The 14,293-nt window shown below is 40.3% G+C and overlaps 1 protein-coding gene across 4 annotated transcripts in view; it reads right to left on the bottom strand.

Annotated features, from left to right (window-relative positions):
- Positions 1–4,016: 4,016 nt before the first annotated feature.
- The window catches only part of LOC5575004 (E3 ubiquitin-protein ligase Nedd-4), a 44,363-nt gene continuing 34,086 nt past the window's right edge, over positions 4,017–14,293 (bottom strand). The window contains exons 6-13 of one of the 4 annotated variants that reach the window (XM_021841835.1): positions 8,292–8,373; positions 7,773–8,063; positions 7,336–7,619; positions 7,133–7,268; positions 6,405–6,912; positions 6,225–6,349; positions 5,159–6,150; positions 4,017–5,097 (exon numbers count right to left, since the gene is read on the bottom strand). In XM_021841835.1, coding sequence (XP_021697527.1) covers positions 4,995–5,097; positions 5,159–6,150; positions 6,225–6,349; positions 6,405–6,912; positions 7,133–7,268; positions 7,336–7,619; positions 7,773–8,063; positions 8,292–8,373 — 2,521 coding nt within the window. In that variant the 3' untranslated portion in view covers positions 4,017–4,994. The remainder of the gene's footprint in view (positions 5,098–5,158; positions 6,151–6,224; positions 6,350–6,404; positions 6,913–7,132; positions 7,269–7,335; positions 7,620–7,772; positions 8,064–8,291; positions 8,374–14,293) is intronic. The other 3 variants (XM_021841841.1, XM_021841846.1, XM_021841852.1) reach the window with 3 other exon arrangements.

The following is a 14,293-nucleotide window of genomic DNA, read 5'->3' as shown; positions in this document are numbered from 1 at the left end:
ACCACCCAAAATAATTGGAAAGCTCCACAGTGCGATGCGTCGGGATGCGTCGGGACGCGTCTATCGTGTGTGCACAATCATCGCGATCGTTGAGCGCAGTGATGTCAGAGTTGCTATCTGTAAAATCATAGCATTTAATGTGAATTGATCACAAAAATCATTGAAATTTTATTAAATCAGTGATCTTGTGATGGAAAACTATTTGCAAAATGATAAGTTTTTATGATATGCAGCAAATGTTCCGAAAACAAGCATATAACAATTGCTAGAAAAATCTGTCACCAATCACCTGGCAACACCGTCATCCCTTGCAAACATAAACCGTACCGATACATAACAAAAATATGCGATAAATCCAATTAAAAACAGAGAAATTCCGTTGCCCTTCATTAAATTGTAATGTTTTCTTTTGATATGTACGATTGAAGAGTTGATTTTGATTTCCAATACTCGTCAATCTGCTAAATTTCCCATGTGTTTACATAAAAATATGCTTAACACAAATGTTATATTTTTTGTTTGTTTGTTTTGAAAATATACATGGAAAGGCGATACTACTACTATTACATCAATGATGATTCTAATGATTCTTTGACGCCGCTTCACCTTAAACTTGAGAGAACTCGATTCTCTTGATTTGTTCTTATTGCATATCAATTATACACGCAGCGAAATGGACTATAGCAATTCATACATTTTACATTAAGAAATATGCTGAGATGCTTTATGTATCGTTTAAGCATCACCCCACATCAAGGCGTCGATAGACGAGGGGTGTGCGCGCGAACCTATCGATCGCACCTATGTTTATCGATAGTCCATTTTCCTAAGTGTAGTTTGTTCGGCCTAATTTTTTTGACATTAACTACGTCTTACGGCAATAAACTGGGTGTCAATTGAAAATCTGATATGTTGCGACCGTCACGATATTATGTAAGAGTTTGAACTAAAGGAAGGCTGCAACTATGAAAATCGACTAAAATTCAAATGCAAAATATCACTTGGCGTAGTTAACGACATGCGGTCGTGTCTTGTACACAACCTCCTCTGATATTTTTTTTTTTATCTAGTTCGTTTATTTGAGGCTCAAATGCGTTTAACGCTTTACGGAGCTGAAATGCATTTTCTGTATTTTTATTACATACAATTAATTAGCTTTTTCAGTTCAATATTAATATGGGATGGAGCCAGGGTACTCGTGGCAGATCGAGGTTAGTGGCCACAAATTTTGAAGGAAGGACATGGTAGGGATTGGGATCAGGGTTCTCAGTAGCTCATCCGGGAGGTATAAAGGGGCTTTGTTTGGCCCAATGTCACCCCCTCGAAGGGGTAAGTTTGGGCCAATTTTTATACGTTTCCTATTTAAAGAAAAATAGAATAAAATCAATTATTTGTAAAGCATTTGCAACGTATTCTCAAATTTAGCCGAACATATCAAGTTAAATTGCGAAAGTTGTTCAAAAGTAAATGAGGACTTACGCATTTCTGGCCAAATATCACCCCGAACGACGGCACTAGCACAGTTGTTTTCATATTTCTTTAAATGCGAAGGGTTTAAAAGCTGACACGCTGAATAGCTCGATATGGTTGTGGTCTGTAAAGGTTGCTGCTCTTGAACGCTCTATCACCAAGTTATTACCGAAAGAAAGAATAATATAAAAAAATCGATTGCGATGTTCTACGATTTTTTTTGGTTTATGAATAGCACTCTTCGAAAATGGTTCAATCGGCTCATTCGGATCAAAATCCAAACTTTGCTATTAAAATTTATTTAGATCCTTTGCAAATCAATTAACTTATGATTTGACACAAATACATTATGCTCTGATTGCCTTTAGAACAACAGGAGTGTTGCCAAAATAGTTAACCTATTAAGAAACTTTTATTTTATGTTTATCGGTATATTGAAGTTTATGCGCCAGAATCTTCAGATAAGGAAAGTATTGAAAGGCTCAATTATTACCCATGCATGCTTTGTTGCCTAATTCCAATAAATTAATTAGTTGTGTTTAGAGTGTCCATTTCCCAGCCATTTTGCTCGTCCCGGGATTCGGAACAAAAATCTAAGCTTATCCCGGGAAATCCCGGGATCCCGAGATTTCTCAAGTTTTCAATAAAACTAGTATTTTGGTTGAAATAAAAGTATAAATCCAACAATACAATCCTGTTTTTTTATGAAAGAAAAAGGTAATGTTACTTTCCAAGGTAAAATGTTTATTATAACAAATCACATTTCATATATGACTTTCTTATTCTGATGAAGTAACTTTACAAAAATTAAAACTTAGCTAACTAATTACGGGTTTGCAAGGGATTTTTCAAATTCCATTTTTTTTAAATTTTCAACTTTTTTTAATGTTTCAATTTTTAAATTTTAAATTTAAACACTTATGGAAGTATGGTAAAAATTAAATTAATAATATTAAAGCAATTTGCTTCAATCATTTGAGAAGTTATCAAAACTTCAGAACAAATAAACGATTGAAGATCATTGAAGGTATTGTAGGAGATCATGGAAAAAGGTAATTACTCAAAATTATTGATAATAAATCTTCGAGCTGTTTAGTGGTAAAAGTAAATAAAAAACCGAAGTTAGTACAATACTATTTAATTCCACTAGAGTTTGTATCCTTTTACATATACGCGTATTTCGACCTCAACTCTTAGGCCGTCTTCAGTGTCTTGTACTAGACTCGACTAGTCGAGAAATACGCGTATCTGTCAAAGGATAGAAACTCTAGTGGAATTAAATAATATAGTGCTAAATTCGGGTTTTCATTAACTTCAAAATTATTGAATGAAGCTTAGGTGTACTTCCAAATATGCTTTCTCAGCCTAGGATTATAAAACCGGCTAATGTTCAAGACAAAAGCATTGAAACTTTGCAACTACACAAATAAAAATATGTGTTTCTTACTTGGTGAATTGGTCTTTCCATGAAAATATTAACTCGTTTATTCTCTTTTTCATTATGCTTTCCTATTTTATCAAATAAAGCTTGATAGTGAGAGAAAATGCCATTGTTTTTCATTTAAATTTAGTGGTTTTCATCAAATTCTACGTACATTTCGGGAATCCCGGAATTCCCGGGATGTCATGATTAAAATCCCGGGAAACGGGAAATCCCGAAATTTGTCAAATCCCGGGATTTTTTGTCCCGGGATGTCCCGGGATTGACACTCTAGTTGTGTTTGATTTTTTATGAACTTAAATTGTGAATAAAAAATATACCGCTATCGAATATGGGTTTCTGGCAACCTACTCCAGTAATATAAAGTGGTTGTCGAGGAAATCGAAGTGCATTAATTTCAATTTGTGGTTTAGAGCATAAAAATTAAGTATTTTCGAGTGATTTATATACAAAGCGCGGTGCGTAGCTTTTGTGAAAAAAATGGCTTTGGAGCGGAGAATTGGACCTTTCAAAGTGGTGAGTTTTTCTTGAGCTGTTCTTGTGTTGTTTTATTCGGCAGCTCATGAATGACGATAGTTTCGTAAGCATTTATTTCATATAATGATAAAACCCATGTTATATAATATTTTTGTGATAGATGAGATTTACATGGAAGATTATAGTTCAAGGAATATACTGAGTACATTGAAGATAACTCTTGTTCCGTGGATAAATTGTTACAAAGACGTTAAGTTAGTGCTGCCAAAAATACCCTCAGGGTGCCGAAACCATCACTTACACTAACTGTTGTTGTGAGAAAATAAATTTTCCGGCAAAAAATATTTCGCCTTCCTCGATTGTTAGTTCATAAACGACTATTTGTTTACAAATATTGAGTTGTCAGTGGGAACCACTTCCCAGTGGGAACCAGAGATGTTTGTTCGTTATTTTCTAATGGGATTGTATGGGCGGTGTCAGGAGTAAGGTATATGTAAGGTATGAAATAATACTAATGAAAAAATAAAAAAAATACAATAAGGTTCACCTATGTTCAAAACGAGGTTGATCAAGACGTCTTCGGGTTTCATGAAGTTGTGATATCCTATGCCATTGAAAAGCCCTCTTCTGTCAGTTTCAATGTAATGCTTTACAATATTACTCTGTCATAAGAATTAAAAATACTTTGAAAATATTTAGCTATGTAGTATTTCTTTGATTCCATATAAATAGCCCCACTAAACTTAATCTCGTCCTCGTTTCCTTCCATCAATTCTATCGTTCCAGAGGATGCGTCGTCCCCGGTGACCGTCCGAGATATCCTGTCACATACCCTTCCGATTCAAACATGCATATTTATTCTTCTTTTCCATTTTGTCTTTCACCTAAATAAATAAGTGGTTTCGCGATAACAGCTCTAGCAGCTTAAGTAACATTTTCCTATTTGTTTTTGATTCGACAACTAGATGTGGGAAATGGAAAGCATCGGATTCTCAACAGCATCAACTACGGATGAAGATATTATAAGATCGAACGAACGAATCCGCTCTTCTCGGTCAGGAAGGATAACGATCAAACAATCAACAGATAACAATTGCCTTGGTTTTGTGTTTTTTTTACAAGGAATAAAACGCGCGTATATGAGTCGTTCAAATTTTGTCGTTAGCTAAATGTTTAAAATTTTCTCTAAAGCGATCAAACAGTGCAAGTGCATAAGGCAAATAAGTCTTGTAAAATTGATTTGCTTCCTTTATGAGTTTCAACTAACACGAAACAACGATCAAAAAAGGGGAACTCACTCTTCACTAAGAGATTTTTTGGCGCGGTAAAAATTGTATCGGGGTGTGGCAGCAGAGTAGGAGGATTTCTCCTCGTAGCGATGATCGTTAGTGTCTGGATGTGTACTTGCCTATGGGTGTCATCGTAGATTGTCATGTCTTGAAAAACTATTGAAGCGACGGAATTCGAGACGGCACTATACATCTCTCTAAATATGTTGGAGCTACCGTTGAGGAAACTGTGGATTCAAGCTGCGGCGTATCCAGAGGAATGTTGGCTCTTCCAGTGGATTGTCAGTTTAACGATATTTACACGGATAATGCTTCCCTTAGTCCACACCTGCGAATCCTTGACTGCCTTCGATAGCTTTGATCAGTCGATCCTTCAGCGCCAGATAGCTTTCGTACGGTGGTAGATCCAGGCGGTTGAAACTGAAATTCAAATATGTTTTTAGAACAGAGTCACCCAAACAAATGTACCCACTAAACTCACCAAGTATGCGCCCTCGGATAGTTTTCCGGCGTGCCCCATTTCTCGATCGTGAACATCTGCGGTCCATTGGATCCGTACAGCTCCTTGAATCCGTTCATTGGCACACGACTCGTACCTGTGACAAACTGCAACAATCTCGACCGCATCTCATTCGAAAACGATAGAACTGCCTTCCAGAACCACTGAATGATGACATGATTGGCGTAGTAATCACCCTTGTAGAGAGTATTCCGTTTCCAGTCCTTGACGTCGATACTTTGAATGCCGCACATCAGAAGCTCAAGTTCGTTCTCATCGAAAATTTTCAGCAAGTTCAGTGGAACTATCTGGCCGAACCCGTCCAAGAAGGCCGACATTTGATCTTTAACTCGGGCAACAAAGCGCCACTCGATCACTAGCTTAATGTATTCATCCTTATTCTCATTCGTGACTTCAATATCGGCCCCATTAGGCTTAAGCTCCCGTTGACTAGTGTACCCGAAAGTCTCCTCATCCACACAGAACGTTAACATCAGCTCACTCGGATCGTTCTCCTTGATCCAGAGCAACGAATTGTAATACTCCATATCAACAGATTCCATATCTTTGAGATCGATTGGCTTCTGCAGCATCATCTTGTAGAACGGCCGAATGAAGAATGCATCCAAAAGTTTCCCATGGTAAACAGCCATCCCGGCAACCCTTCCAATAAATTTGAAGTAGTGTAGATGATCTTCATTGCACAGCCCACTGAACGGGTTGATCTGCAGCGTGTAGTTATCCATGGCCGAGTACTCGAACAGCCCATAGTACGGATTGAACATTTCTTTGGACAGCAGATAGAACCACTCCCGCGCCAGACCGCCATAGTCCAGCCCGGCTTCGCCTTCGAACTCAATCCACAGTTTGGTCTTGAGCAGTTCCGTTTTGGTGATGGAGTTGATGATACGGTACGAGTCCTCCAGGATCGACACCCGTCGGACCTTGATTTCGATCTTGTTGGGGACGTTGGCCTGCAGTTGGTCAAACATAATTTATTGGATTAATGTGAATTGGATTTGGGTTAGGTTTGGATCTGTAGACTTACCGGTTTCCTAAGTTGACCCTTCAGATATTCATATTTCCGTTTGTAATCTCTCGAGTAAGGTACTGCCTGACCAGCAATGTTTGGCATCGACAAGCGTGGATCTTCCCACTGTGTAGTTCTGGTATCTACGATACAGAGAATGATCACATCTTGATCGACGAACACCTACCATAAACTTACTGTGATCGATGAAAAAGGTCCGTCCGTCAGAATGCACCCGTTCCTCCCATCCTTCTGGTAATGGAGCTAACCCATCTTCCGGGCGTCTTGAATCGCTCACAGTCGAACTGCTGGACGCATTTGGCATCGGACTGGCCCGACCCGTCCTTGGGTCCACCCAGGAAGTCTTCTTCTCATTGTGATCTATGAAGAACACTCTTCCGTTCGGTGCTAGCTGCATTGACCATCCTGCTGGTAATACCACATCTGCTCCGGCAGGACTGCTACTGGAAGAGTCATTCTCATTGGATGTAGACGATCGCGATGAACGATCATCACTTGTGTCGTTATTATTATTGGTAGATGATCGTCGGCCGCCTCCTCCACTATCCGCTTCGTCGGCGTCTCCAATAGCTCGACCATGAACTCCGCCACTACCCGCACTCCCAATAGATGATCGGCTCGACGAACGTCGACTGCTTTCGTTCAGATGCTGCAAGACACGATTCTGCACCGCATGATCCAAGTCCTGAAACGAAATTCCGAGGAACAGATTACTTTCAGGTGATCAACTCAAGAAAGTCCCACCACCGATAACGCCTGTTGGAATAGTACTCGCACGGTTACAGCATCGTCTATGGATTCTAGCAATAGCGGACAACTCATATGGTGTAGCAATAATCACAAGGGACACAAGTACAGGGAAGCAGTAATACAGCGCCAACACGGAAAGCAACAACGTAGATTACCTCATGATCGTCTTCACCGAATTGAAGTACTTCTTGCGGAGACGGAGGAGCTTCTTCCTCTTCCTCTTCAAGATGCTGTTCATCCACGGAAGGCTGTCGTGGCATTATCATTGGTACCATCGGCGGAAGTCTTCGTCTTCAAAATTGTGAGTATGTTAATGACCTTACTTCTACCGTCAACGCCGGGGCAGTTCTCTACCAACCTTCGACTAACTCCAGTCAGGGTAGGATTCGCTACAGAAGCTACCCGGCTTGGACTCCTGACCAGAGCTGCTGGCAGATGCGGTGGAGAACTGACTCGTATTGTCGGTAGCGATCGCAGCGATTCCGAACGGAACACTACAGCACTCCTTTCCGACTCTTCACCGTTGCTTGCATTGATTTTCAACGCTTCTGGAGACCCAGCAGACGCAACACCAAGAGAGCTTACCGAATTGTTCAGGGACGTAGTCGATCGTAGGGTTGATGCAAGACTTGCATTGCTTGCCTGGAGTAAAAATTCGCGCAAACGAAAACGTGCAAACATGAAAAATCAAATATAAAAGGCTCGTGGCACTACCACACTGCTACTACTAACTCTAGAAGTGTCACTCAAAACACAACCACACATTCAAACAGGCACAAACACACTCTCAACCACCTCTTGATCTTCGTCCTCGAGATCGATGCTGAGCGCATCGATTCCGATTTCCTCATCTTGTTGCGCTGCTTCCGCTGCAACATCCTCTTCCTCCTCCTCTTCCTGTAGTTCCGGCTGCTCATCCAGCACGAGCGAAGACTGCAAATCGACCGTTTCACGACGCGATAAGACCGATCCATCACCGGCCGATGGAGATCGTGACGCTCGATCGCTGATCACTTCTTCATCGCCGTCGGCTTCGTCGTTCGTCAAACAGATCGAATCGTTGTCGGTGCTCGCACTTTCGTTATCCTTCCGACGCGATCAACGGAAGCGATCAAACAATACGATACAAGATATTTACCAAAAGAGACATACAAGGTCAACCAAATGCGGAACGTAATGGTTTGGCATGCAGCGTTAATAAAAACCAAAAAAATTAAATCGAAAAGTTATCGAACGGCATGCTGAGTAAGAGTTGTTAAGTTCTGTAAGACGATCTGGAAAGAAATAGAATTGAATTTTGGGATGGATAGTTACCGTGATGTTGTCGTCAACGCTGATATGAACTCGTCTCTGGAAGGCGGCCGCCATATCGTTGTCCTGTGATGATTGACTCAAGCTGAAAGAGTAAATATGAGAAGAGGTTCATAAGAATTCATAGCTAAGAATATCTGGATTAGTTCAAACAGTTATGCAGCCCACAGACGCTCAGACGGTTTGACCAACATTGACTCTGCCCGCAAGTTAGTCAAACCGATTTATGTGGTTCTCCGACATTACCCGGAAGACCATTACCCGGAAAACCATTTACCGGAATGAACCATTTACCGGAAGACCATTACCCGGAAGGACCATTTTCCGGAAAATTATTTTTCTATTTCTCGCCTTTTTCATTAACGTCCTTTTAACCGTTTTACGGTACTCCAGGTCAGTATTTTGACTTGAAGTATTTTAAATGATCACCAACGATAATGAACAGGGGATGTTCTTCCTTCAAAAAACATAAGCATTGAAGAGCAGTCTAAGATACTTCGTACTTGATCATGTTAATATGCACCATCTTCATATATTTGCATTTCATAGATGATTCACCCTTCTTTTAAAAATAAGCTGTTCTTTCAGCTTGTCTTGGCTGAACTGTCTAAATTTGGCTACAACTATGTAACTTTACTTTCGACATTCGACCGTCTAGAAGGTTCTCCAAGTGTCCAAATGTTAATAAATAAGCAATGGTTAGAATTTTTAACACGATTGGTTGTGCTACTTTTCGCCGAGTGTCAATTCACCGAATGTTGTTTCTGTAAACGTCAATCAACCAAATGCAAATCCTTTGTATATCCCTTATTCTAGAATAACCCATTTCGGGTCATCTGATATTCACCCTTTTTTATTTAATTGCCGGTTCTTTCGAGTTCCACCGATCTCGGCATTTTTGGCAAAATGTGTTTAGTCGAAAATGACCAAATACCTTCTTCTTATGATTGTTTACTATTCTTTCTAGTATATTTTTCTGGATTCGGGATACAGACATTCAGAGTTATGACATTCTTAGAAAAATAGCACAATCCAGGAAATTTAAAGGAAATATAGATCTATTGAGGTTCAATATCTCGGAATCCAGAGATGGACGTTACAATGGCGTAAAGTGTCCCTACTCTCGATCACCAAGGCACTCTTAGTTTCGTCTTGATTTTTTAGATTTCCTTAAACCTAAAGACTCCCCTAAATCAAGGCGTTTTTTTTTACGACGACAGGGACATGCGCTGCATGTACAGTTTGATAAGCGTGTCTAACCCACAGCGACGCAATTTCGCAGTGATTTTCGTCGTGTCAGTCTAGATGGTTCCATGTAAGAGTGCTTGCAACGACTCAACAACGAAATCACGTCGATTTTTTGTCGAATTCGCTTAAAAAATCGTGTTCAAAACTGTTTTAACTGAAGGGGATAGAAAACTATCATAAATCCAAACATTCGCAAATGCTGGGATGTTCTATTTACTCCAATGCACCCTACCTTAATTGATAGGCGATTTTTTCGATTTATATTGACCTCGTTAATATTTGACATCATATATATATATAACACAAAAAAAGTTTTTCATTATTTTTATCCTTGCCTGTAATGTTGAGTTTTATAGCCCAAATTTGACGGTATATTTTTTCGATCTATAGGGAGCCGGATCCTATTCTTGACATTTTTGATTCACTTCGGCAGTGGGGTTTTTCGAAAGGTACTTAATTAATTAATTCCACGAGAAACACTGCAAAATAATTCATCAAAACTTTAAGAATTCCTTTAAAGATTCCGTTTGCAAGTTTTTGAGAGGTTCCCCCAGTTTATGCTCCGGTATTCTTCAATTTCTCCGAGGATTCCTACAGGAATTTATATATCAATGCCTTCTAGTATTTCTGGACGGATTTTTGACGTAGGACTACGTCTTTGTTTTCTATATTGGGGTGCACTTTAAAAGTACGGAAAATGGGACATGTAACGAAATTAGGGGAGATTTTGAACGTTAATAACTCAGTTGTTTATGATCCAATTATTACGATTTTAGTATCATTCGATCAGAAATGTATCTACGCATCGTTAGTAATATATCCGATAAGTGAATTTTGTTGTTAAACTATTGAAAATTTGATAAATGTTGACCCCTTTCTTATCCAACCAATCACGTTCGAGCACTTTCGACGGTGTCGCTTCCCACTATAAAAGCAAACGGGTCCCTGCTTCTTCCCTCAGTCTTCTTTTTGCGGTCGGACTGTGAACACGATCGGGCGAGTCATTCTCGCTTTGCGTTTGCACCCGCGTCACAGTTCAATTTGTGTCGTCGGAAGAGGAAGACGCAAGATTGATTTGCGGCGGCTATGACGATGGCTTGGGCGCTTCTCCGAGCGGCAAACTACTGCTGCTCGGAGAAGCGTCCAAGCCATCGTCGTCGCCACCGCAAATTTATCCGCGCTCCCAGATTTCGACCCGTTATAAATTCAGCATCGGTGGTCAAGAAGCAAGCCCGATAGAACCAGATACCAGAAGCCCCCAGAGTTGCTGATCCGAGGAGTTGCTGCTAATCGAGCGTCGGAATCGCTCGAGATTCCAAGAGTGAGCATCGTTTCCAGATTTCGACTTGTGCCCGGGGATCCACTACCCGTTGCTGTTGCTGTTTGCGTTGAGGATTTCCCGTTTGACCATGGCAATCAAGTGATAACTTCCCGCAGTGCTATTTATCTGCCATCGGACCTTGTCAGGACCATCAAATTTGTGGAAAAGAGTTGTAGGAATAATATTTCCGACCTTATTAGATCTTATATTTCTCAATCAATCTCGCATTTAATTTGTTATGAATAATTGACTATTCGTGGACGCCGTCGTGGAGTGCCGTCGGGATAAGTGCTCAACATTTCACAACGATTGTAAACTAGAGTAGAATTTCCGACAGTGTCTTTGATTTGCCATATTTTATGAGAACACTTCGATTACGAAAATGATCACATGTAACAAAATTGCGACATGTTCAGAATGCTTTTGAAAAGAAATTCCCATTGAACAATTTTCATAATTTTGGCACCATGGATCAGAAATTTACATACATATCAAAGAAAACTATTGATTATCAATAGCAAACTGTTGAATATTTAGTAAATGTTAACCCTTTCATTCATGTTCGACCAATTTCTCACGCATTATCATTTTTCGCAATTATCAAGTAATTCTAAGTCCAACTCATCATCATTGGCACATATGCATTTCCCAGATTGGTCGATTAGAACGAGAAGAGCACGAAAGGGAGGAGCATAATCTGCTAATCTAAGGGTATATAGCATGCTTCCTTCGTCGGATTCGATTTCATTCCGTTTCGACTTCCGAGCTGGCAAGAGCTCCTCCGATCCTGTGCAGCGACGTCCGCACCTGCTCTGACCTTCAAGCTAGCGATCCAGCGTCTGGTGACCGCATCGAGGCTAAGAAAGCCATCGGCTCTTGTCAGGGCCATCAAATTTGTGGAAAAGAGTTGAAAGAATAATATTTCCGACCTTATTACATCATATATTCCTCAATCAATCTCAAAGCTTCGTACAAAATTTGATTTGTCATGAATAATTGATGACACGACAATTTGAGACTATTCGTGGACGCTGCTGCTGTGCCGTCGGGGTGGAAGCTCTACATTTCACAACGATTGTAAACTAGAGTGGCATTTCCAACAGTGTCTTTGATTTGCCATATTTTATGGGAGCATTTCGATTATGAAAATTATCACATGTAACAAAATTGCGTCATATTTAGAATGGTTTTGAAGAGAAATTCTGATAGAACAATTTTCATCATTTTGGCACGCATTAATCAGAAATTCACCTTCATACTAAAGAAAACTATTGATTATCAATAGCTATCTATAGAATATTTAATAAATGTCAACCCTTCCAACTATTCATGTTCGATCAATTTCTCACGCATTTTCATTTTCCGCAATTTTCAAGTAATTCTTAGCCCAACACATTATTGGCACATACCCATTTTCCAGATTGGTCGACTAGAAAGAGAAGAGCACGAATGGGAGGAGCATAATCTGCTAATCTAAGGGTATATAGCATGCTTCCTTCGTCGGATTCGGTTTCATTCCGTTTCGACTTCCGAGCTGGCAAGAGCTCCTCCGATCCTGTGCAGCGACGTCCGCACCTGCTGACCTCCAAGCTAGCGTTCCAGCGTCTGGTGATCGATGGTCAAGAACAGTGCTGGGAATGGTAATAGTAGTAGGCTTGACTTTTCGCGAAAATCACGTGGCTCTCCCAGTACAGTACCTCAAAAACGTGAATCTCATCAAGTAGCCTCTGTTGGGTGTACGAATTTTCTAAATCATGAGTGTCATTGAACGCTCTAAATGCGGGAAATGCAGCGGGAAATAGAACATTTTTCTACAGTAATTTTGGGTTGCCCTTAGCAACGGGTGTTTTGCAATTTTCAAGGCATTTGCCTACAGCAGCGATGGGCGTGAGTTTCACTGGCTTCGCTGACTGTGATTGGCTTTGTTTGGCTACTGTAGAGTGAGTTTCAGATTTTTTCCCAACCCTGGTCAAGAAGCAAGCCCGTTAGGAGCTAAATTCCAGAAGCTGATCCGAAGAGAAAAGAGCAGCGAATCAAGCGTCGGACTTATGAAATCGCTCAAGATTTCAAGAGTGAGCACCGTTTCCAGATTTCTCCTTGTGCCCGGTGATCCACTACCCGTTGCTGTTGTGCGCCATCCACGGACCATGGCAATCAACTGATCAATCCCGCAGTGCTGTTTATCTGTGACCGCATCGAGGCTAAGAAAGCCATCGGCTCTTGTCAGGGCCATCAAATTTGTGGAAAAGAGTTGAAAGAATAACATTTCCGACCTTATTACATCTTATATTCCTCAATCAATCTCACAGTTTCGTACAAAATTTAATTTGTCATGATGGCACGACAATTTGAGACTATTCGTGGACGCTGCTGCAGTGCCGTCGCCGTCAACATTTCACAACAGATTGTAAACTAGAGTTGCATTTCCAACAGTGTCTTTGATTTGCCATATTTTATGGGAGCATTTCGATTATGAAGATTATCACATGTAACAAAATTGCGACATACTTAGAATGGTTTTCAAGAGAAATTCTGATAGAACAATTTTCATCATTTTGGCACCCATTAATCAGAAATTCACCTTCATACTAAAGAAATTTATTGATTATCAATAGCTAACTAGAGAATATTTAGTAAATGTCAAGCATTCCTACTATTCATATTTGATCAATTTCTCAAGCATTACCACGCAATTTTAAAGTAATTCTAAGCCCAACACATTATTGGCACATACCCATTTTCCAGATTGGTCGACTAGAAGAGAAGAGCACGAATGGGAGGAACATCATCTGCTAATCTAAGGGTTTAAAGCATGCTTCCTTCGCCGGATTCGGTTTCATTCCATTTTCGCTTTCGAGCTGGTAAGAGCTCCCCGAACCTGCTTATCGAGGAGCACCTCGTAGCCAGAAGCCTGCTGAGCTGTTGATCAGCATCTGGTTTATGAGATTTCGGCTCGTGATAAACTCATCTGTGGTGCAGTCAAGAATCAAGCCCGTTAGGCATCATTACTACTTTTATTAGACAAATCGAGCGTCCGGCTTGTGGTATCGCTCAAGATTTCAAACTTAGGCTACGTTTTCAGATTTCGACTTCAGCCGTGTGATCTAATAGCTGTTGCCGATGTGTGCCATCCACACCACGAAACATTCAACTGGTTGGGGATTCTTTGTTTAACCATGGCAATCAACTGATAACATCCTGTAGTGCGATTCATCTATGACAGCATCCTAGATAACAAAGCCTTTGGCTCTTTTCAGGGCCACTAAATGTGTGTAAGAGAGTTAACAGAGTAATATTTCCGACTTTACTTATCACATTGCCAAGCAATGAATAATATTTCTCTCACACCATAAGATCAACAAAGCGATGACTGAAGCTTTCATTATAATCCTCGAATAACATCCTATACACATTGCTGTTAAATATTCTTTAATTA

Source organism: Aedes aegypti, chromosome 1 (assembly GCF_002204515.2).
Source record: "Aedes aegypti strain LVP_AGWG chromosome 1, AaegL5.0 Primary Assembly, whole genome shotgun sequence".
In the NCBI taxonomy this organism is placed as follows: domain Eukaryota; kingdom Metazoa; phylum Arthropoda; class Insecta; order Diptera; family Culicidae; genus Aedes; species Aedes aegypti.
This window is presented reverse-complemented; position numbering and strand designations above follow the sequence as displayed.